The sequence below is a fragment of the Cimex lectularius genome, unplaced genomic scaffold (genome assembly GCF_000648675.2).
Source record: "Cimex lectularius strain Harlan isolate CLEC.00 unplaced genomic scaffold, Clec_2.1 scaffold142, whole genome shotgun sequence".
NCBI lineage: Eukaryota > Metazoa > Arthropoda > Insecta > Hemiptera > Cimicidae > Cimex > Cimex lectularius.
Window position 1 is genome coordinate 1,035,861 of NW_019392729.1, and position 22,148 is coordinate 1,058,008.

The 22,148-nt window shown below is 35.8% G+C and overlaps 1 protein-coding gene across 1 annotated transcript in view; it reads right to left on the reverse strand.

Moving 5' to 3' along the window:
• Nucleotides 1–891: 891 nt before the first annotated feature.
• The window catches only part of LOC106667014 (inactive tyrosine-protein kinase 7-like), a 36,140-nt gene continuing 14,883 nt past the window's right edge, over nt 892–22,148 (reverse strand). Inside the window, exons 2-17 of the mRNA XM_014394606.2 lie at nt 19,769–20,062; nt 16,203–16,323; nt 15,716–15,876; nt 14,756–14,900; nt 10,145–10,281; nt 4,938–5,198; nt 4,595–4,867; nt 4,409–4,521; nt 3,856–4,012; nt 3,639–3,786; nt 3,366–3,493; nt 3,075–3,257; nt 2,852–3,013; nt 1,802–2,031; nt 1,453–1,713; nt 892–1,392 (exon numbers count right to left, since the gene is read on the reverse strand). Of these exons, the coding sequence (XP_014250092.1) occupies nt 1,078–1,392; nt 1,453–1,713; nt 1,802–2,031; nt 2,852–3,013; nt 3,075–3,257; nt 3,366–3,493; nt 3,639–3,786; nt 3,856–4,012; nt 4,409–4,521; nt 4,595–4,867; nt 4,938–5,198; nt 10,145–10,281; nt 14,756–14,900; nt 15,716–15,876; nt 16,203–16,323; nt 19,769–20,062 (3,089 nt within the window). The 3' untranslated portion in view covers nt 892–1,077. The remainder of the gene's footprint in view (nt 1,393–1,452; nt 1,714–1,801; nt 2,032–2,851; nt 3,014–3,074; nt 3,258–3,365; nt 3,494–3,638; nt 3,787–3,855; nt 4,013–4,408; nt 4,522–4,594; nt 4,868–4,937; nt 5,199–10,144; nt 10,282–14,755; nt 14,901–15,715; nt 15,877–16,202; nt 16,324–19,768; nt 20,063–22,148) is intronic.

A 22,148-nucleotide genomic window follows, 5' to 3' on the forward strand; every position in this document is an offset into this window, starting at 1 on the left:
TCGAGCGTTGTCATGCAACAAAATGGGCCCTTTCCGATTGACCAAAGAGGGCTTCATTACTGCCAATTTCTGATGCATGGTATTAATTTGGTTACAGTATGATTCAGCATTGATGGTTTCGCCAGGATTTAAGAAGCTGTAGTGTATTAAACCAAATGAAGCCCACCATACCGTAACCATTACCTTTTTTTGATGAGTTGGGGGCTTTGGAAAATGTATTGGAGCTTCTCCTTTGTCGAGCCACTGTCCAGAACGTCTAGTGTTATCGTAGAGAATCCACTTTTCGTCACATGTAACAATTCTGGCCAGAAATGGGTCATTTTTGTTTCGACAAAGAAGTGATGCACAAACATCAAAGCGCTGATTTTTTTGGCGATCGTTTAATGAGTGTGGAACCCAATTTTCGAGTTTTTTCACTTTTCCAATCGCCTTGAGGTGGTCAGCGACGGTCGTTTTACTGACTTTGAGTTGCTCTGCACCCACCACTGATCGCAGAACATCATCATTAAGAGAGGAAGGCCTTCCACGACCTTCTTCAACTTCAAGGCTGAAATCTCCCTCCCGAAATTTTTTAAACCACCTTTGCACAGTGCACTCATTAACACAACCCTCGCCCCAGACTTGGTTAATGTTTCTAGCCGTTTGGGCTCCGCTTCGGCCGAGTTTAAACTCGTAAAAGAAAATCGTACGAAATTCTCGCTTTGACATTATAAGGATGACTGAATTATTTCCAAGTAGCGGAATGCTACAGAGGTAAACAAACAATATCATTTGGAAGAGGATTAATAAGTGTTGACATTCATACAAATGAGTAATCCTGTAAACGTAAACAGAATATTTTATATAGATTTTTTTTAATGAAAACTTAAAATCCTGCATTATTTTCCGGACAACCCAATATATATACATTGATAAAAATACTGTGAGAAAATTTTTGCCCTTTACAGAGTACAATGAAGTATTTTTCAAAAATATACCATAACATTTGTTTTTAAATGCATCCTCTCTGATTCAGTGGTTATTGTTTGAAAAAACAATCAGTGTTTGTTGCAGACTCTTAAAAGCATAAAAAGTGTTTTATTCTAGTTTATCTATAATGTCAGCGATTTTAATGACAAGACTAGAAAACAACGGCCTATCACTCGGATTGGCTGCCCTGCATTCGTTGACTAAAGAAATCAGGGATTGTGGTGTTCCTTCATGGTGTAAAAGTTGTAGACCGCCATTTTCCAGAAGACCTGAGACGACCTCTTGGTCGCTGCAGCCTGCATGAGGCATGTCACAACGTGCAAATATCTCCCACGCTGTCACTCCAAATGAAAAAACATCTGATTTTGTTGAATAATCATCATCCGATACAATTTCTGGAGCAATCCAGCGAACCGGCATCAACTGAAAATTAAAAATGAGACCGTGATCAAGGTTAATGAAAAACACAATTGCTGGGCTCACCTTATTCCTATGGTGGAAGTACTCTTTTCTGTAGACGTCTTTGGACAAGGCAGAAAGGGAAATTTTGACAGATAAATTTGAAGAAACTAAACAATTTCTTGCAGCCAAGTCTCTGTGAACGAGCCTATGATTTGATATATGTTCCATTCCCAAACAGAGATCTTTGATCAACGAAAACATTATCTTTGCGGTTAATTCTGGAGGTTTTGGTTTATCCTTCCTTTCGCCTTTTGTCGCCAAGAGCATTTGTTTCAAATCACCCTATAATTTAACAGTATTAAATCAGTTCTCAGTTAAAAATTGAAACAAGTTTTACACTCGATTTAAGTAATTTTAATTTGTTTATTACCCAATCTGTATATTGAAGAACCATATAATGCGGATATTGGTCTCTGCACAACCCAACTAGTTTTACAACATTTGCATGATTCACTCTACCAAAAAGGTCTAGCTCCCTTTTGAATTCGTGGAGAACACCTTCATCTCTGGTCTCCAGCAAGGTTTTGACCATCACCACCCCGCCACATTTGTCATCATTTTCAACCCTTGCAAGGCAGACATCTCCAAACTGTCCTTGACCTAAAATGTATACATATATAATAATAATAATACAAATACAATAATTCTAAACTGGTACAAAGTTAAAAGCTCCCAGAGTTTATAATATTACACCATTTTCAGATTTTGTGAATATCGTAATAATAAAATAATTAGAATTGTTGCTGGATGTTGTCTACGAGTTGGAGAACTCATCCTGAACCGGCTTTGGGTCTTCAGTTCAGAGAGGAACTAAAGAAGGTGCAATGCTAAAGCGTGTTTGAGTGGTAACCACGAATGGATGAATAAAGGACACAATAAGTGACCTAACGCTTGTTTAGTAAGAATAAAAGAATTATTAGTTTATTTCCAATGATTTTGGTCAGAATAATGATGCTGATTTGGTATCACACTGGTTTCGTATTCTCACCATCTTCAGTGTACGGTTTGCTTCACTTTCCTTCCCTAGGGCCTTAAGGCATCTGACAGACGAAACCAGGATAAGATAACCAAAATGATCAGAAACAACTAAAAATGAAATGGTATTTTTGATCATTTTGGTCTATTTTAACAGGTCAATTAGACACATTTTGGCCTGATCCTCAGTGTGTCTACATGACCAAATTACAATTTCATCTACCTGACCAGTGAGGCCACAATTTAAAAATAAAATGTTTATAAAATTTTACATCTATGTGTGAAGGAAGAAGGCTGAATAATATGCTAATAACAGTTGTGAATATCAGGAGGCCCTATTATAAAGCTAGTTTCTACTTAAATAATAAAGTACAAAATAAAGCAATTTTGAATGACTTTTTAGTTAAGTCAAACATCAGAGATAAATTCACAATAAAATAATTACCTAAGACCATCATTTCAGTCAAGTGATCTCGAGTTATCACGAGTTTTCCATACGTATGAGAAGAACTTTGAGAATTTTGTGAGGATACTGTCCCATCATCTTCACTGTGCACAGCCTCCCCATTGCATTTTGCTCGTTCACCAGAATGGCCGGCTTCTTGCGCTGGACAACAATGAAATCAAATTTTTTGAAAGAACTGGATGAAAATTTGAGTGCAACTTACAACCAGGATCGACCTCCTGCAAAGTCTGTTTCTTTCTCTTGCTCCGGCACTTGCAGTAAACCATCAGTCCAATAACGAGTATCATGTATGCACCTGCGGCTCCAAGTGTCACAGCCACTGTTTTGCTCAGCATAGAATCCTGTTCTTCACCTCCGTCACCGTACATCTTATATCCATCATTTCCTGGTCAAAAACAAATAGTAAAAGCTTAGGTTATTTTGTTCATAAAATGTAATTTATTTCAGTAACAAAAAGTTCTCGGCATCTAAAGTTATTTATGTATTTTTGTACCTTTTACAATTAACGTCACTTCATATCTTTTCAATCCACCACTATTTCCTGCTGTACAGCCATACTGTCCTTCGTCTGAAGTCTGGACTTCTTGAATATACAATGATCCATTTTCTAATGTTTTATACCTAAGAGAAACAAATGTCCATGCTTTAATTTTTATCAATGAAAGCATGTGTTGATAGTTTTAAACCATAAGCAGCAAAGCACAGCCATCCACACAAAAAAAACCTAATTTAAAATAAATATATCTTTTGACAGTTTCATTCATACCTTACATCATCAACATTTTTCATGTTAGAATTTTTATCCCAATGTATTGTCGGTAAAGGGTCTCCTTCAGCGACACAATCTAACATTAATGGGGAACCTTCAAGCACTTCAGTTGGATTTTGAGGTAAAATGGCAAATTTTGGACTTGCTGGAACAAAAGGAGTGTTAATTGTTAACAAGAATATAATTCAATAATAAATAAAAAATGTCCGCGTACCAACTACATCAATTTCGATTGTAACATTTATGACTCCTTGAGTGTTTGCTGCCACACAAGTATAATTTCCCTTGTCCTCCAATTTGACTTTATTGAAGTAAAGAGTCCCATTTATGTCGCTGACATGATCTGGAAAATTATCTTCATTGTCGATACCCTGGAAAAGTGATTACGGGGTTAATAAAAAAAAATATATTAAACAAAATAACAGTTTTTAACAGTACAAAAAAGATGCTAAACTGGCATTGGATCACTTATTGGGTCCCACTCCCAGGTTTGTTGATCCACTCAAACATGTTTTGGCATTGCACCATCTTCAGTGAGGAACTCATCAAGAACTTCAACAAACTCACAAGTGAAGACCCAATGGGTGATATGTCGATTCAGGATGAGTTCACCTACTCGCAGACCAACACCCAACATCAACTATAGTAATTGTGCACAAATTGGAATTGCTATTTGGCAAGAATAAGATTTGGCTTAGATTTTAATTAATGGTCAACAGTACTTATTCAAATTAACAATCATAAAAAATAAAAAACATTGATGCTACCTTGAACCACCTAACAGATGGCGGAACTGATCCTTGTGCTCTGCAATGCACCTTGCGAACTGTTCCTAACTCCAGGTTAGTGTTTAAAGGCTTTGGTAGAAATTTAAGTTTTTCTGTCAAAGGAAAATTGATTATTTAAACACAAAAAATAAATAGAATCGGTATTGTGGCTGTTAAGACTGTTACCTCTAACAGTGATGACAGCTGGAGTTGAATAAACGGGAAGAAAAGGCTTTGTCGTGATTTGGCAGAGATATTCTCCTTCATCAGAAGGAACAACATTTGTGATAGCAAGAGAAAATTGGCCTTCTACAAATCTATGACCCCTCAATGGGGTGTTGTCTTTGACCCATTGGAGTCGAGTAAATTTACTGCTACCTTGAAATTCACATTGAAGAAGAGCATTATTTCCTTCATCAACAGTGACAGATGTTGGGTTTAATGTTATCACAGGCTTTGCTGTAAAATAAATAAAACATGTACAACATATAAAGGTTTTAAATATTAACTCAAGAAAAATGGTAATTACTTGTTACAGCCAACTGAAATGTTACATTTTTTGTATCAGCTATGTTTGTAATAATACAAGTGTAATATCCTTCATGCGCTTTTGAGACTTTTTTAATAGTCAGTATTGGGCCAACTTCTCCGTTCGACCACGAAACCGTAGGCTTTGGAAGACCGTCAGGGGCAAAACAGCCCATACGCAAAGTGTCACCTTTTCCCACAATCTTCATAGAATCATTGTCCAAAAATGGTCCCAATGTTGTGTTGTCAGGATCTTTCAAATCTAATGTAAAAACAAATTCCATACATGAATATTAAATTTAAAACAAATAATTTTACCAAAGTTTTATTTTTTAGAATAATAAACATAAATCCTCTAACTCACATTTATCCACCATTTATTCATCTAAAATGTTATTTAATAATTCACTATCATTTATAAGTAATATTATTATCTTGATTATAGATCTTCCAATCTTAAACATCTAGATTCTTCAGGGTTGCAAAAAGTCACCCAAATGTTGCTTTTTTTTTTAAATTCTTTAATAGCTATTATACCAAGTGGCTCCAATAAAATATTGACTCTTTTTTAACCTTAAAATGCTTACAATTAATTAAGGTTTTTAGTTGAGATAAAAAAGTCAATGGCACGAGCGGGATTCGAACCCACGATCTTCGGCTAGATACGCCGCTGCTCTACCACTTGAGCTATCGTGACCTCGATCCACTCAAACACTAACTTCCCATCTCAATCCCGCCTTTTGAATTTTCCCTCCTTTTTGCCATTTTTCATTGGTATCATAATTGGTCATGCGCACCAGGAAATTAGTGAACTTAAAATGCTTATTAATCTACATATGTACTTAGTAGTCATAATATTAATAATTTAATTAAGTATACTTCTTATCTAAGGTCTTGGTTGAGATAAAAAAGCTAGTCACATGCAGGATTTGAATCCATGATCTACAGCTCAATAGCCATTTCTCTAACCACTTGAGCTATCATGACTCCAGAAGACACAATAGCTCAAGTGATTAGAGCAACGGCTTATTGAGCTAAATGTTGGGGGTTCGAATACCGCTCATGATACTAGCTTTTTATCTCAACCAATACTTACATAAAAATATTATTAATTAGAATACTATGTTGAACTGACTGATAATGAATTACTTTATTTGGGTTTGTTTACTTTTACTGCGTAGTGTAGGTATGGTTCGATGTTAGGTTCAAAATGTGTTCACTGATTCGCAGACTAACAACCAAATACAACTTTATTAAGCATTATCAAATTTAAATGTAAATCCATCAGTCAAACCTTTACAATTTTATTGTCCCCCAAAATATGATCAAATGGATCAAATCACAAATATAAAATCTCTTCCTTTTTTTCTCTCTCACTTTATCCAAATTAATCATAATACCAATTAAAAAAATCATAATATATAAAATATACCAATTGTTCTTTTTAATAACACTGGACTTTTGTTAGGAATAATCTATATTGTAATAGAAAAGGAATATTACAAAGAACTCAAAATTTAAACCTGAATTAGGAAGAATTACAGTCTCTTTTGTATAAACAATTGCTTATGTCCTTTAGGGAACGGTATTAGAAAACGGGGCGATTTAAATCATCACATATATTTTGACTGATTGTTTCATTTGATTAAATGTAAGTAACGAAAAGTTCCTTTTCCTTTCGTTAGTATAAAAACGGAATATTTATATTGAGTATGTTTTTATAATCCTGACTGAAATTAAAATTGAGCAAAGTACCCTTTTAGGTGTAGTAAAAGGCTAAATATATCATTTGGTTGGGACTAATGTTAGAAATGCTTAGGACTGCATCAGCCTTGACTTCCCCTCTCGAGCACCCCAACATTAGCATATGGTTAATTACGCTATCCTTTCATTATGCATGATGTATTTAGATGCGTATGCCTGAGATTCTTTGATAACTATTTGAACATCCCCTTTCGACTAAGTCACTTTAACAATGGTCACGAAAAAGCGGTAACTTACGAAAACAAATTTTAGCTTTTTTGAGGCGCACTCGGATGAACAAATTAAATCGATTTTGTCTTTAAGCCAAAGGATTACAAAAAGTTCAACGACGATTGCGTTTAAACGGCTAAACCTACTGAGAACCTAGTTCTTAAAACCGTTCCATTTTGAATGGCATTAAATACCTTTTTAAGCACAGAAAGTCAGCAAGTGTTAAGTACTTTTTCCAAAAAATCTGTCAGTAAATGCGTAACTATTATATAAATTTAAAAAATTTTATTCCTCCATATCCGTATGATTCACATTAAAATGTTTTACAATAGGTAGGTCATAGAAGAAGAGACACGTTTCTCATGTGGGTGAAAAAGGTTAAAGTTATCTAATTTAAATGGGTTCTTTGTAATTTATCTTCTTTTCCACCATGACCTGGACAGGTCTAATAGAGAAAAGATCCTACTTTATTCCAAACCAATTAAAGAGTTCTATTTTGGAAATTTGAGCAATTTTTTTCTCTTGGTAAAAGCCCAGTCACACAGAAAATGTATCGATGTATGCGTTTTCTTGAAATATCGCCACTATTTGTTATAGCTTTAAAACTTCTCTGTTTGGCCTGCGTTGTAATGAACCTGAAATTTTGTCGTTATTGATTTTTTATCCGAACTTGCTAGGATCTGTCAGACCCGATTCGGACGAACGAACATTGAAGATGGCAAAATACACGAATGATTGGTCCAAAGAATATGCAAAGGTAGGTTCGATTACATAGAGCGGGTACTAGTCGGCGAATTCACTAGCTTCTAGTAAACTCGCCCTAATTATGTTGCTATGAACATAGCAAGTTGTAAACAATCTGCGAGATAAGTTGAAAGCCGGGCTACTTTACTCGCTACTAGTTGGCGTGCTGGCTTGTTTAGTAAACTAGCTGTGTGTCATCACACTTGCTAGTGAACTAACTGCGTGTATCCCGTCGGTACCATAGCCACTTTTCTTGCTTTTTTTAAATTTTGTGTAATTCTTGTCTGTAGACATCTTTAAAAAATTTGATTTTAGCGTTTAATTTTCATTAAGTTCATTATAAAGACGGCAAATTTCATAATTTAATTTGTGCTCGAATAGTCTGTCTTTTTAATCCATAACGCAGTGTCCTGATGGTACTCGTTAAAAAATCCCACCAATTATTTACTATATTAATCCATAAATGTATTTAGTAGTCATAATTTACCGTATTAAGGTCTTGTATGAGATAAAGTAACAATAGCTCAAGTGGTTAGAACAGCGGCGTATTTATGCCGAAGGTCGTGGGTTCGAATCCTTCTCGTGACACTAGCTTTTTCAACTCAACCAAGACCTTAGATAAAAAGTATAATTAATTAGAATAAGATTATTTTCGTTCAACTTCATTTTTAACGCTAGAATTCACAGAAAAGTTGAGCAAATGAAAGAAAAACAACATATTTACAACTCATGGTTTAAGCTTGCTACGTAGCTGGTTACTGAGTGAGTGGAAAGTTTTGTCTGTCTTCATCACTATCGCCCGCTTCTAAACTCGCCGGTCAGTAGATAGTAAAATCGTTCAATGTAATCGAACCTTTAGAGACAACATAAATCAAACTATGCGACTCACCTCACAGGAATCCATGACGAACCCTCATACATGAAAGTAGCACACAACGTACAAAAAGACTAAAAATAACGTAAGTGAAAACTTGGAAACATCAAGCATAACATATGAACACACAACAGTTCAAATATATTATTTACAAAAAATTCAAAATACTAAGAAAAAGAACGGACAACAAGAACTACAATAAAATAACCCTGAGATAATCCACCAAAGGGAGAACCCCCTCACCACCATTTTAAAAGACGACTTAAATACATAAATCACACAGACTCAACACTGAAGATGGCGAAATGCCGTAACGCGTCTGACAGATCAAACCAGTGAGGATAAACAGACATAATGATAAGTAAAAACCAAATTACTAAGAAAATTCATAGGCTTGTAAAGTTTTAGTTAAAAAATATTGGATACGTCGTTTTACAGCCAACTTGGATGACCTTCAAAATATTCGTTAACAGATGTCTTAAGTAAGCTGTAGAAGAAAAGTTAAAAAGCGCGTTCGTGGTTCATGCATGAGCTGGATGAACACTCGAAGTTTAAGTCTTGAAAAATCTAATATCAAACTACTAAAAGTTGATCATGTCTGAAAAGAGGAAAAAATTGATGGTGATTGTATGATGGCAAAAATCATCCATTTTTCCAGCCTAAGGAATGAGAAACAATCAACTGAACGATATTTTCCGGACCGAATGAATCCAAATTTGATAGAAAAACAATCAATCATTTGTGAACAGGACACGTCGTATTAGGTTGTATGAAATAGCCCCACTTAATACAGGCAGCGTTCAATTAAGGGAAATGCCCATGAAATCCTAGTTGTTTTTTTCCAGTTACTCAAAAAACGACTATAATTTGTGAAGATAGTTGACTTGTTTTAACAAACATAAATTTTGTTCACTATTTTTCGAGGTCCGCTTGACCAATTAATAACATTCAATTAATTAAGGTTTTAAGTTGAGATGAAAACGTCAGTGTCCGCTTGACTATATTAATTGGTCAAGCGGATCACGAAATTAGTGAATTTAGTGAATTAAAATGAAGTATACTTCACTAAAGCTCTCCGTGGCCATTTAATTTGTCGCCGAGAATCCAATCCGATTACACGACATTTGAAAAATGGCAAAAAGGAGGGAAAATTCAAAAGGTGGGGTTGAGATGGGAAGTTAGTGCCTGAGGTGATCGAAGTCACGATAGTTCAAGTGGTAGAGTAGCGGCGTATCAAGCCGAAGGTCGTGGGTTCGAATCCCGCTGGTGACTGACTTTTTTATCTCAACTTAAAACCTTAATTAATTGAACATAAATTTTGTCAGAAATCCTCTTAAGATCTACTCAGTGATGAAATTGTAGTATGGTCGTTAATAATTATTTTGGCCTGTCTTTTCTCGTTGTTTTAGTCTTTTAGATGTGTTTAGGCTTCTCGCGGTCTCCAATGGTCAAGTATATAAAGTGAAATAATACGCAGACCCAAACGCGACTGCCAGACCAAAAGTGCGAGGATTGGAAGATGAAAATGATCGTAAACCTCCAAATTACAAGGGACGGCCAAAAGTTCGTTACAATATGCTTGATGATAAATAAGCTAAACGTATGCTTATACTTACATGCTAGTTGTAAACGTCCAGAGAAACCCTGGGGAATCTCAGTGCTGTCGGCTTTAATTCCAACGCATAGGTAGAGGCCTTCTTCAGCTTTTGAAACACTGCGAACCACTAGTGAACCGTTGGGCAAGATGGAAAATCTAAACAGAAAAAGAAAGTCGTTACCATACTATCGACATTGTGAACATAGCCTGAGTGAGACTTCCTCCTGTAGGGTGCGGGGTGACAAACCTCCAGTTTAATAGTTATCTATCTAGCTGACAAAAATCAGCGAGGGTAGGCAGACTAAAATGTAGGTAACTATTAAACTATAAATAGAGGAATTTTTACCAGCTTAACCTTCCATAAATGCTACGATACCGCATATCTGTGTTTTTGTTTTATACATTCAAGGACTAAAAAATTTGTTTATTGTCCGTAATAATTAGTTATTAAATTAAATAGTTGACTTAAAACATAAGTACAACATGAATAACATGTGTGGTGTTTCGTGACCGTTATTCAATGTTTATTCGGGGATCGTGAGATGCGGTCTGGTGTGACTCTCAACACGACTCACAAGAATGAGGCAATTACGCAGAAAACAAACACTTTGAGTCCTGAAGATGATCTCAATAAAGTTCGAAACGTTGGCACGATAAAGAAAATGTTTTTCTAAAACTTACCTCACACCAGACCGCACGATCTCCGAATATTCATTAATAAATAGTGTTGTAAAAGGATTCTTTTACACTCTTTAGATTAAAAATATAAAAAATCAGTTCAGTTTTATCCTTTCCACAGCCAACTGTAGAATGAGTTATTTTTTAAATGATTTTTTTTATAAAACAATAAATTTGAGTAAAATGTTTTTTTTTCCTAAAGGCTTGTTTTAAGTCGAGATCTCGCCTGAGCAGCTTTGGCCAACGACGGATGTTGTGTCCATAACATAGCCCAAGTTCTGGGCGTCAACAATCCACGTTGGTCTAAAACAGTTTAGGATCTAAATGAAGGTAGTTGTCGACCGCGAAGTTCGAATGTTAGAGACGATCATTGTTTTGCTTTTACTGCATTAGGGAACCGTCATTTTTAACAGATTCTTTGGTGGGTAGTAACTCCAAACAGTCCGTAACCGTTTAAAAACCGTCGTCAGAAGGCTTCGAGAGAATAACCTAGTCTGCCCGCATCAAGTTCTCTTCTGGAGAGGCATCGTATTGAATCCTTGAAGTTTGAACAATGGAGCTGTTCTCTTCATAGATGAGTGCCGGTTTAGTTTCTGGCAAGCAGTTGACCGGGACCTTCTGTGAGATGACATGTAGACCGCTTTTTTCATGAGCAGTTTTCAAAGACAGTTAAGATATGGGGTGGAATCAACGTCCATGCCCGTACAGAACTGATTATACATAGAATGGATCTTTACTGCACACTAAGGTACATTGAGGAAGTTCTTCTGAAAGCCGTGACTCCATCTGTTCCATTTATTGTGGACAACAATCATTAATTGCTTGGAGGATGTAATGACATAATAAATAGCCAGAACATTTATGGGCCATCATAAAGAGATGGGTTAGACAAAAACATGAATTTCTGATGTCGTTTAATTTGGTTAACATTGAGTATGTTGTATGTAAATTATGTTGTATTAAATAACGATAACAATAATATAGTTTGAAATAAACAACAAAACAGGGGTGTCCGGTTTTTTGTCTTTGAGTGTATTTAGGTAAAACTGGAAAGAGAGCCGTTTTTAAAAAAGAAGTGTATTGAATATATCGAATTATTTCCAAGCGAGATCGGATGCTTTGGTTTTATATAAACATAGTAAAAAGGAAACCTTTTACAATTCACAATGCTTCAGACTCCCACAGCATGCAAAGTCCTTCAACCCTTCCCACCAAAAAAAAGTATGACCGTTTTGTTGTTTTTAACACTGTCAAGCTGGAGGGATTCCGTTCTATACAAGGCCCTAAAATTGGAGTTGAACGAGTATTTTTCCAGCTCTTTAACCCTTTTCCCCGGCCGTACACAAAATGACCGTCCTGTTTACAAGTGCGGGAGTAGGAACAAACAGCGGCCTGTATGATGACAATAATATACAAGAAGCCCGTCGAAATCGTTTCAAGTCTTTAGGGTCTTGTAAAGTTTACCCGTTCCCGTTCATATACAATTCTGTTCAATACCAATCACCACGTGTTTTCTGAGTTTTAAAACCAGATTCCTTCGTTTGTCCGTTTTCCATTCGTGGAACCTGACTGACATTCTGTCTTGTACTACATGGATCCGTTCTGGATTCAAAATTCATTCATATTGTAAATTTGAATAGTAAAATATTAACTTTCTTTGGTTGAAACTGTTTCTGGGTCAATTTTTCACCGAAATAAATGATAAAAAACTAAAAACACACAATTAGCTACAGCAGAACTATGCAAAAAGACTTCATCGGTCTTTCGAGGAAGTTTCGATGTTGTAATTTGATGATCATATTTGTTACTCTTGTGAATTATTAATTATAATTTCGAAGTTCTGATTAAAAGAATATATTTTTTGAAAGCACGGCGGAGGATATATTGCGCTCCAATTTTATTTATATAAATCCAAATCCGCACATGTGCAGAGTTGAGCCTACCGCTTCTCGCACAGGCAATCCCAGCTTTTGAAATTTACAATATATTACCGGCAGGCTTCAAGAAACACCCACTTCGGGTTTCGGTAGTCAGGGGTCAGATATTGGTCTTATCCGTCCCGCCCCCGAGGTTGGATTCCGGGTGCTGTCAACTCCTAGGTAATTTCAGCACCCAACGCATGCAGAACTAAATCAAAACCCATTCACATTCTCACTCCGTCTTAAATACATTCTTTCCGATTTACATACCATTTACCCAATTAGGGTAGTGAGTACACGGTATTTCTCTTATCACCCATTACACCTATTATATAACTAACCTTGAGGTACTCATTATTACGAATTGGGCTCTCACGCACTAAGGGACTACTCGTTGCTGTGCTCAAGCACGGTTCATATATCGGGTTGCATTCTTACACGCTCCCTATATAGATTAAAGGCCAGTTACATCGAACAACCTTTCTCTGTGTGCCGGACACATACGCGGCTTTGACCCGAAAGTAAGTGTCCGAGTGTCAACCTCGCATACCTATCGGGTAAGAATGGCTTTTCTATGAGTCAGATCCTCAGAGGGCTACCTATCCACAGTGCTCTTGAAAGCTGATTGAAAGCTTCTATGCCGACTCAGCCCACCGAACGAAAAAAAGAGATATGCTCAATAAGGAGCTTATAGTTTGTGGGATTTATCCATGTGATCTTTGGGGTGATAAACCTGAAATTTGGACGTTACTAAACACTTTTGGTCCGACTATTCTAGCAGCACTACTTCACTGTGAATATAAACCAAGATGATCGGGAACAAAATTAACGAAATATAACGAACGAAAACATTATTAAAAATACCAAATTGTATTTATTTCCTTCCTTACACAGAGTCAGCACTAATCATAGCATAGCCATTCTAATGACGGCTAGAAGCTGAAATGCGCCTGACAGACCACTCAGACAGGATATGCAGACGAAAATGATCGGTTAGGGACAAATTATAAGTTTATTAAAGGCATGCCATTTAAATTTTACATCACAATTAAATAAGTCATTAATACGAAAAACGTGAACAATAAGAATGGAAATAATTGTAAACATTGATACATTTGGGTATATTTTAACTGTAATATGGTGTACTATTAATTTTTATACTAACAAATAAAATAAGCATCTCAAAGTGTGAAATGTCAAATACGTCAATATCAAACAAATCACAATAAGGTAGAAATGATGAATGATGGAGTGAGTGTGGTGTTCATTACTTTTTAAAAAGATAGTTCCTACTCACAGTAAGTTGTTTTGCATCGATCCAGATTTCGAGCCCTTAGCTCATCATCAGGTTGAAGGACTTCTACAAACACGTCTTTCGGCATTTATAATTCATGCCGAGAGACGTGGTTGTAGAAGTCCTTCAACCTGATGATTATCTAAAGGGCTCGAAATCCGGATCTTTGCAAAACAACTTACAGTGAGTAGGAACTATCTTTTTAAAAAGTAATCTATAAGGTTTACCCTATGGTAACTTAATAGCAGTTGATTTCATTCCATCCTTTCTGATATGGCCCCTTTGAAGGAAATTTTCCTGTTTTTAGTTTTTTTATCAATGACACCAAATTCCAAATCAAATAATTTTTGTTTCTATTATTCTATTATTTTAGACGATTTGTTGCATTAGATTTTATTGTGTACTAATGTGCAAATGTGTGTAATAATGTGCAAATGTGTGTAATAATGTGCAAATTTCATTAAGAATTGAATTAGCATGTATTCCTTTAAAACATTCAGTAGAACTACTGCATTTGAACCTGTAATATTTACTAGAATTTAAGAATGAAATCTCGGATTTAACTATTTTTTACATACACTGATATAAAAAGCACCACTTTTGGTTGATTAATCATCACACTAAACGACGAGATTATACTCTAGTAACCGTAGTTTCCAGTATATATACATAGTTTTGAGTATTGTACCGTATATAGAGAAGTAACATAGTTATATTAATTAATATAATTAATCCATACCTCGTAGAATTTTCCAGCGGCCCGGTTTGCTTGAAATACCACTCAATCACATCGACAAACTGGTACGCACAATTAAGCATGACGTCGGAACCAGGCTTTGCTATGGTATCTTCCGGAACGACAACGATTCTCGCCCACTGGCTACCTGTCAAAACGATTTATTTTACATTAGTCACAATTTGAGGATGTTTGCCAAAATTCCGTTCGTATGGGAAACAAAATTTATTTGAGTCGTTATATATCGGTCGATCTACGTACGCTTATTCTCGATGTATTTATTTGTATGTCGGACCCATTAACTTAAGATGGTAAATAAAGACTTGAACATCTAGTTAAAATAGGCAAGACGTAATGATCCCAGGACACAAAAGAATATACGCGAAAAAGACAACAAGAGGAAATGGAGAAAAAAATTAAAGTGATCCTTGAGATCTTCAGAGCGATGAACCTGTAATTTGGTCATGTCTGATGACGTCGGTGTCTATGTCCTAAAACATTGGTGATTGACAGACCAAACGATCGGAAACGATCAAAGTGTCAAATAATTTATACCTGGGCGAACATTTTTTGCCAAATTTTGAGAACGTTATTCAAAATTTAATCTTTGAAGATTACATTGTTTGAACTAAGACTTAAAATTTGAAACTGATTTAACCATAAAGTCATACTTGAAAGTTTTTAAATGCTAGTAGTATGACATTGATTTGGAAACAAGATAATTATGAGATTTTCTTCTGTCTGCTGGGTGACAAACCTATAATTTCGTAGTTACCTATCATCTTGGTCTACCTAAGCTCTCTGATTTTTGTCTTACAGACCTCTTACCTCAGTCATGTCTTATAAAAAAGTCAGTGAGGTTGGCAGGTTACTGCAGGTTCAAAATATAAATAAGTTAGTTGTGCAAATGAAAATTAGGCAGTTGGTCAGTTTGGACTTTACAGACAATTTCATCAAGATTACCTGGAACGTTGACAACGATCCTGTTGCTGCTGTGTGCGGTTCCAGCGTCATTTGATGCCAGGCACCTGTAAACTCCGTTGTCGTGAGGTTTGAGCCCTTTGACTACCAAATCTCTTCCGGTGGTGTTCACATTTTCTACTGTTAACAAACCGTCTCCGTTTCTGGAATGTGAACAAACATGTAGGAATAGAACAACATACTTCGTATGTATATATGAATAATAGCAGAAAGAACGAAAAGTTTGATGAATGTAAATATAGAAAAAAATATAGAATAATAAAATATTCCTCCCCTAGTGAAACATCTAAAAAAATTATAATTTGGTTACTTGTGGTTAATAACCCTTTATTATGACAAGAACAGTACAAAATACTTTACCAGCAGCCTCATGCATTTAATCATAAACTTATCAATTAATATATTTTTTGCGGGGTAAACCTAATATTCAGTTATTAAAACCAACAACTTTCAACTGAATGAAACTCACCGAAACCACTGTATTTTCAACGGTTGAGTCCCTTCGACTTGGCAAGTTAAATGCAGGTCTCCACCGACAACAGTCGAAGAATCGTCTGATGCTTTCTGAATCGTCACCATTTCTTGCAACCCTGAAATAGCAAATACGTCAACATCAGATAGGTTGGTCGCTTTCGGTCCGTCTATTCTCGTTGTTGCATTCCATTATAATTTTCTTTTCAGATTGTTATAACCGGTAATCCCAATTGTTTTACATCATTGTATATATTACTTTACTTTTTAAAATACTTTTCTAATTGAAAACAATTTAGTATAGTAATGACAAAAATATTTTTGAACTTATCCAAATTAACTTGTTGGTTTCTTTTTTATGACAAACAGATACGTTAACAATGTATATATTTTGAAGCAGCATTGTTTCCTCATCAGCATACAACAATCTTTACAATAATTCTATTTTCTTTACTTTCGATTCGGCTTCACACCATCTTCAGCGAGGAATTTTCACCCACTACCCAACTAATTTGTGAAATAATATTTATTTGTATCCTGTATAAGAAGTGTACATATTACAAATTGTAATTAACGGTATAGAATCCCGTGTAAAACACCTACAATACGGGCCAGTACTACTCGGAGGGCACTAGTTATGAGATTGCTGGAACCCAGTTTGTTATCGGTTTAGGTGGTCTTGGTGACATGGTCCTTTGGGGCGACGAGGAGGTTTCATGGGATAGGAAGTAGTGGAAGGGGCTACAGTGGGTTAGGATGAGGATTGGAATGGAATTTGAGGAACAGGATCAATTCTAGGACGATTGGGATGTTAAGGTCGTAGTGGATAGTGTGATTGGACGTATAGTGCGGGGTCTGGAGAAATCTTCTGTTGAGAACTTTAGATTGGAATGCTTTGATTGAAATTCGTTGGATGTTATGCGGTTTGGTGGTACCAAATAGTTCCACTACGTATGTCGCTGCGTTTGTCATAGCAGCGTGAACGTAATTTGGGTGCATTTTTGTCCTCGTTCAGTTTCATCATTACACCATATTCTAATGAGCTCAAAATGCTCCTGGATATTGGAGGTGGCTTGGGTAGGATTAGGAGCCTAAAATTGCAGTATCGTCCGCGTAAGTTGTAAGGATGGTGTTGGGATGTATCGAGAGATCAGCAGTATAACCGGCATAAAGGATGGACCAAGGATACTCCCTTGTGGGGCGCCGATCAGGATCGGTCGGGTCTGATTTCCAAAAACTCATTGCAGCATCTTATACTGATTTTAGGATTTTGTAACAAGGAGTGAGTCGGAACTGCTTTCGTTTGAAGATAACCCGAGTGCCAGACTCAAAAGTTTGGCATATGTGTAAAAATGCACCAGAGCAGTGTTATGAAGGAAGCGAATAAAAACCAAATTTATGAAATTACTTTTCTCCTCATTCGAGAGAATCATTATGAATGTAAAATGCTTTTAGCATTAAAAAACTCTTTTCTATTGTTATAATTATATGCTAATTATTTTAACCTTTTTCTGTATAAACGTATTTTTTACGTTTATTTTTCAATTTGGAGGAAGCGGTTAGTTTCAACGAGCATATTTACAACATTAATTGGGCATAAGCTTTACTCCTTCACCAAAATCAGAGAATAGGCTTAGAATGAATATGCAGAGTGGACGAGAATAATAATTTATACATAATTTATTTTCATTCCTTTCTCAAAATTCAATGATAGTTACGCAAAGGTCTTCGTTAAAAAAAATCTCAATAGACAATGTAAATGGCCAATTAAAAGTGCTCAAGTTTCTCGACGAAGAGAGAAACAGACATATTAAACCACTTCCGTTCCGATATTGTGTTCAGAAACTATGCAAAAAAACGCTTCCACGGTAGTTAGAAAACGTTGGTCTGAAAATGATAGTAGAAAAGGTAACAAAATCTAGTAAAACAAAACATTTTAAGAAAATGTTTGAAGTAACTAATGTCGAAATAAAGATATCTGACAGGAAACAACGAATAAGAATAGAAGGTCCAAGATGTTCTTATGAATCCAACAAGTGACAGCAATAATACACTCAAAGAGAAAAACACGACACTCGTATTTTGATGTTTATATCGAACGATATATATTTTTATCGTTATATTACTTATAACACACTTATTTTAATGTTAACCAAACGAAACGAGATCAGAAATTCATGACATTTAATAAAAATTATTTAAGTACAATGGGTTGAAAGAAAATTCACCAAAATGTAGGAAAATCCGAGGCATTGAGTAAGTAGATGGATTTCGTCTCGTGAAATAGAATCCCATTCTTCAACAAGAGCGGTTTGAAGCTGGTCAACGCTTGTTGAAGGTGGTAGATTCCAAACCCGTCGTATTTTTCATGTGCCATAATTTTTCTATGGGATTCATGTCAGGAGAACGTGCTGATCAATTTAAACCACTTCCGAATAATTCATCGTCCTATCAGACATATTCCAAGTAATGGGTGACAGCTCGAGCTAACTGCCGTCCACCATTACCATTCATTAACACTAAGCTGTTCACAATAAATGGGGCGATCACAGCTTCTATCAGGACTCCCTCATCCTTAGTGCAGTCAAAGATCCATTCTTTATGATAATCATTTGGACGGTGATTTCACCCCAGACCATAACTAATTGTCTTTGAAAAGGCTATGACTCACGCGTGACACACGAAGGAAAGCATTCTCCACGTCTTCTCATGTTCATAGCATCTCATTGCTACAAACTAAACCGGCTCTCATCTTTGAAGGAAGAATCCAACATCACAAAATGGATCCTAAAACAGCAAACGGAAAAGTCGACAAACTCTAAAAAAAACCCTCACCAAACTTACAGTTACAGTTAAAGCGGTCACTCCCATCTGAAAATGGAGACATAACCTGGGATACATAGAAATTCCAGGGAATGGAATTGCGGCAAGGAGAGTTAACTTCTTAAGAGAATGATCGAGCCGATTGCTGTGAACTAAGAAACTAGTACAATAAGCCAGATACAGTTAATATAAAACAACCCTTACCAAACTTGCAAACTCGCTGCTAGTTAGAGGGCTATAAACTCAAAGGAGTGATAGGACTATTAACCGGTCACTGGCATCTGAGAAATCATCTACCCAACATGGCCATATACAATGATGATCCCATATGTAGATCATGCAATGCGAAGGCGGGCGAAATTTTTTATATAAATTTATTGTTTGATCAAAGGATACAATATAAAAATCTAATTAACACACTTGACAAACTGGCTCTGGAAATAATGGATAAAATTGTCTTGATTTTCCTTATTTTTTAATGTAAAGAGTGAGTGTAAAAGGTAGTAAAGGTTACCAACAAGTTATTAATGTTGTGTTCACGTTTTAAGACAACTATTAATCTTCATAAGTAGTTATTATGGAAATTAAACTAATAAATACAAGTGTCCATTTTTTGCCTTTGAGTGTATAAAGAACATTGTTTATATGCTTATATTTCTGTATCAATAATTCTCTTATCACCATCAAATGTATTTTTTCGCCCTAATAAATGTTTTTGTTTGTAATAATAAAAACACTAACATTTAATGTTCAGATATGCCGGCCTTGAAGCAATATCTGAACCGGTTCTCTTGTCGGATATGACACAGGTGAAAGGCCCTCTGTCCTCGCCGTGGAGCACTTTGGCGATAACTAAATCAGTGCCATTCATAAATCTTCTTGGCGAAGCGTCAAGTGGGACTCCGCGAAGTTCCCAGTGGACGACGACCCCCGGAGGGACTTTGCAGTCGAGGACGACCGTCTCCCCTTCGTTCACTTCCTGTTCGGCTGTCGGCTCTTCTAAAAACGACAGTTCACCAGAACGACCGAACGACCCTGAAAATAAGTACAATTGAGATTATTGACAATCATAAATAAATTCCGTCGGTCCGGGTTCAACGGAGAAAAGCGACTAAATGTTTACTGAATTCATAAGCTGCGTTCTAATTTAATTTCTTAAGTCGACTAAAAATACCGATTAGCAAATCAAAGTTAATTAAAAGACTTGACTATTAAAGAAAATTAATTACAGAATTCTTTGTTCGTTTTTGTAATTATTGCTTCTATGGGCTAAAAGATTTTTTAAAGCGTTCATTTTTTTGCGTTATTTCTTAGTCTCATTATCTCAAACAAGCTTGATTAATTAATAATTTGTTTCACGTTTCCGTTTCTGTGGACACATTTAAAATTACTCCGGTTGTTTACTTTCTATGGGGGAATGAAACGGGATGAAGTTCAATTTTGGAGAAATGGAGCGTGTATGACCAGGGAGAAGAAAGGAACTTTTCAACAGGCCAATACGCACGTCTCCGTTTCCCCCTGTGCTTTTACTGATGTCCGATCGATTCAAAAGAAACCAGACTGGTATTCTTAGACATACGATTCCAATATTTTGAACATTCTTTATTATATGAAATTATATATTTTATACAAAAATTTGATACGAGATAACACAACACCGATTATACCGGGTTTACATGCAATCATTTTACCTTTCTATCTAAAATTAGTTTAATATGCTTGCAATTTTGACAAAATTTCTGTACGGTGTGCGTTATTCCGGGAGGGAAGAAAAGGTATGCCTGTCGGTAAATTTTGGTAATTTGGAATGTTCTTTCGGCCTCGAAAGCAAATTCAGCTCTTGAGCATGAGAATTGTCACGGGACTTTCCCCCCCTTGACGCCATCAAGCCGCGAAGCAAGTCTAAATGTGCTTTATTTCATTACAAACGAGACGGACTTACAGTAAGAGCCGTTCTTTAACAACAAGGACATCTAGAACTCATTTTCACAGAGTCGAGATAATAATACTATCTGCCAAGATTTACTGATATCATTGGCCGAAAGCTGCAGGATGGAAAACCAATGCGAAATAGAACTGAAGAGCCGCCATAAACCGCGATAATAAAAAATATGGATTTATGTAGAATTGAAAGTAAATAATTTTTATTATATAACATGGATATTTTGTTTAAGTCTTAACTATTCCATGTAATTTTTTCTTTTCGTTTTTACAATTCAATTTTTCGTTCGTTTCGGGAATCTACACCCATCATCAGGTCTACAATATTTTCTTTTGTAAAGTATTAACAATTATTAATACTTATGTTTTTTAAAGATATTGTCCATTCTAATGATGGGTGTAAATTGCCGAAACCCCTAAAAATTTAATTGTAAAAAATTTAAATTAACCACACGGTTTTTCATTCGGAAAAATGAATAATTCAAGAGCTACGATTAGATTTATGACGGAAACTTTCGATAGGTGAATAAAACATAAAATGTCGAATATCCGTTGAATATGAAAGGGTACAGAATCGGATCATGGCTCATACGAATATTGGCCAATCAGACCACGAACTGTAATGGATTTAATAATTAAACTGAAGTATATCTTCACAAAAGCTCTCCGTGGCCATTTCATTTGTCGCCGAGAATCAAATGGATTACACGGCATTTGAAAAATGGCAAACAGGAGGGAAAATTCGAGAGGTGAGGTTGAGATGGCAGGTTGGTGTCCGAGTGGATCGAAGTCTCGATAGCTCAAGTGGTAGAGCAGCGGCGTATTTAGCCGAAGATCGTGGGTTCGAATCCCGCTCGTGACACTGACTTTTTTTACTACACTAAATTTTTGTTTCATTTGTGAAAAGACATCTGTTCTTAAGTGTTAGATCTATCGACCACGCTTTTACTCATAAATAATCAGGATTCTAGATCACAGGCCTTAGCAATTTTGGGATTTAGTCGTTTTTCAAAGAAATTTGAAATCTATTTAGGGTATAGATGGATAGATAGATAGATTAATACTGTATTTCAGCAATAGCTATTATAGGGGGGAGCCGAATGGCAAAATAATGATATATACATCATTAAAGATATCTTCCAACTTAAATTGGCATGACACTATTTACAAAATCAATTAA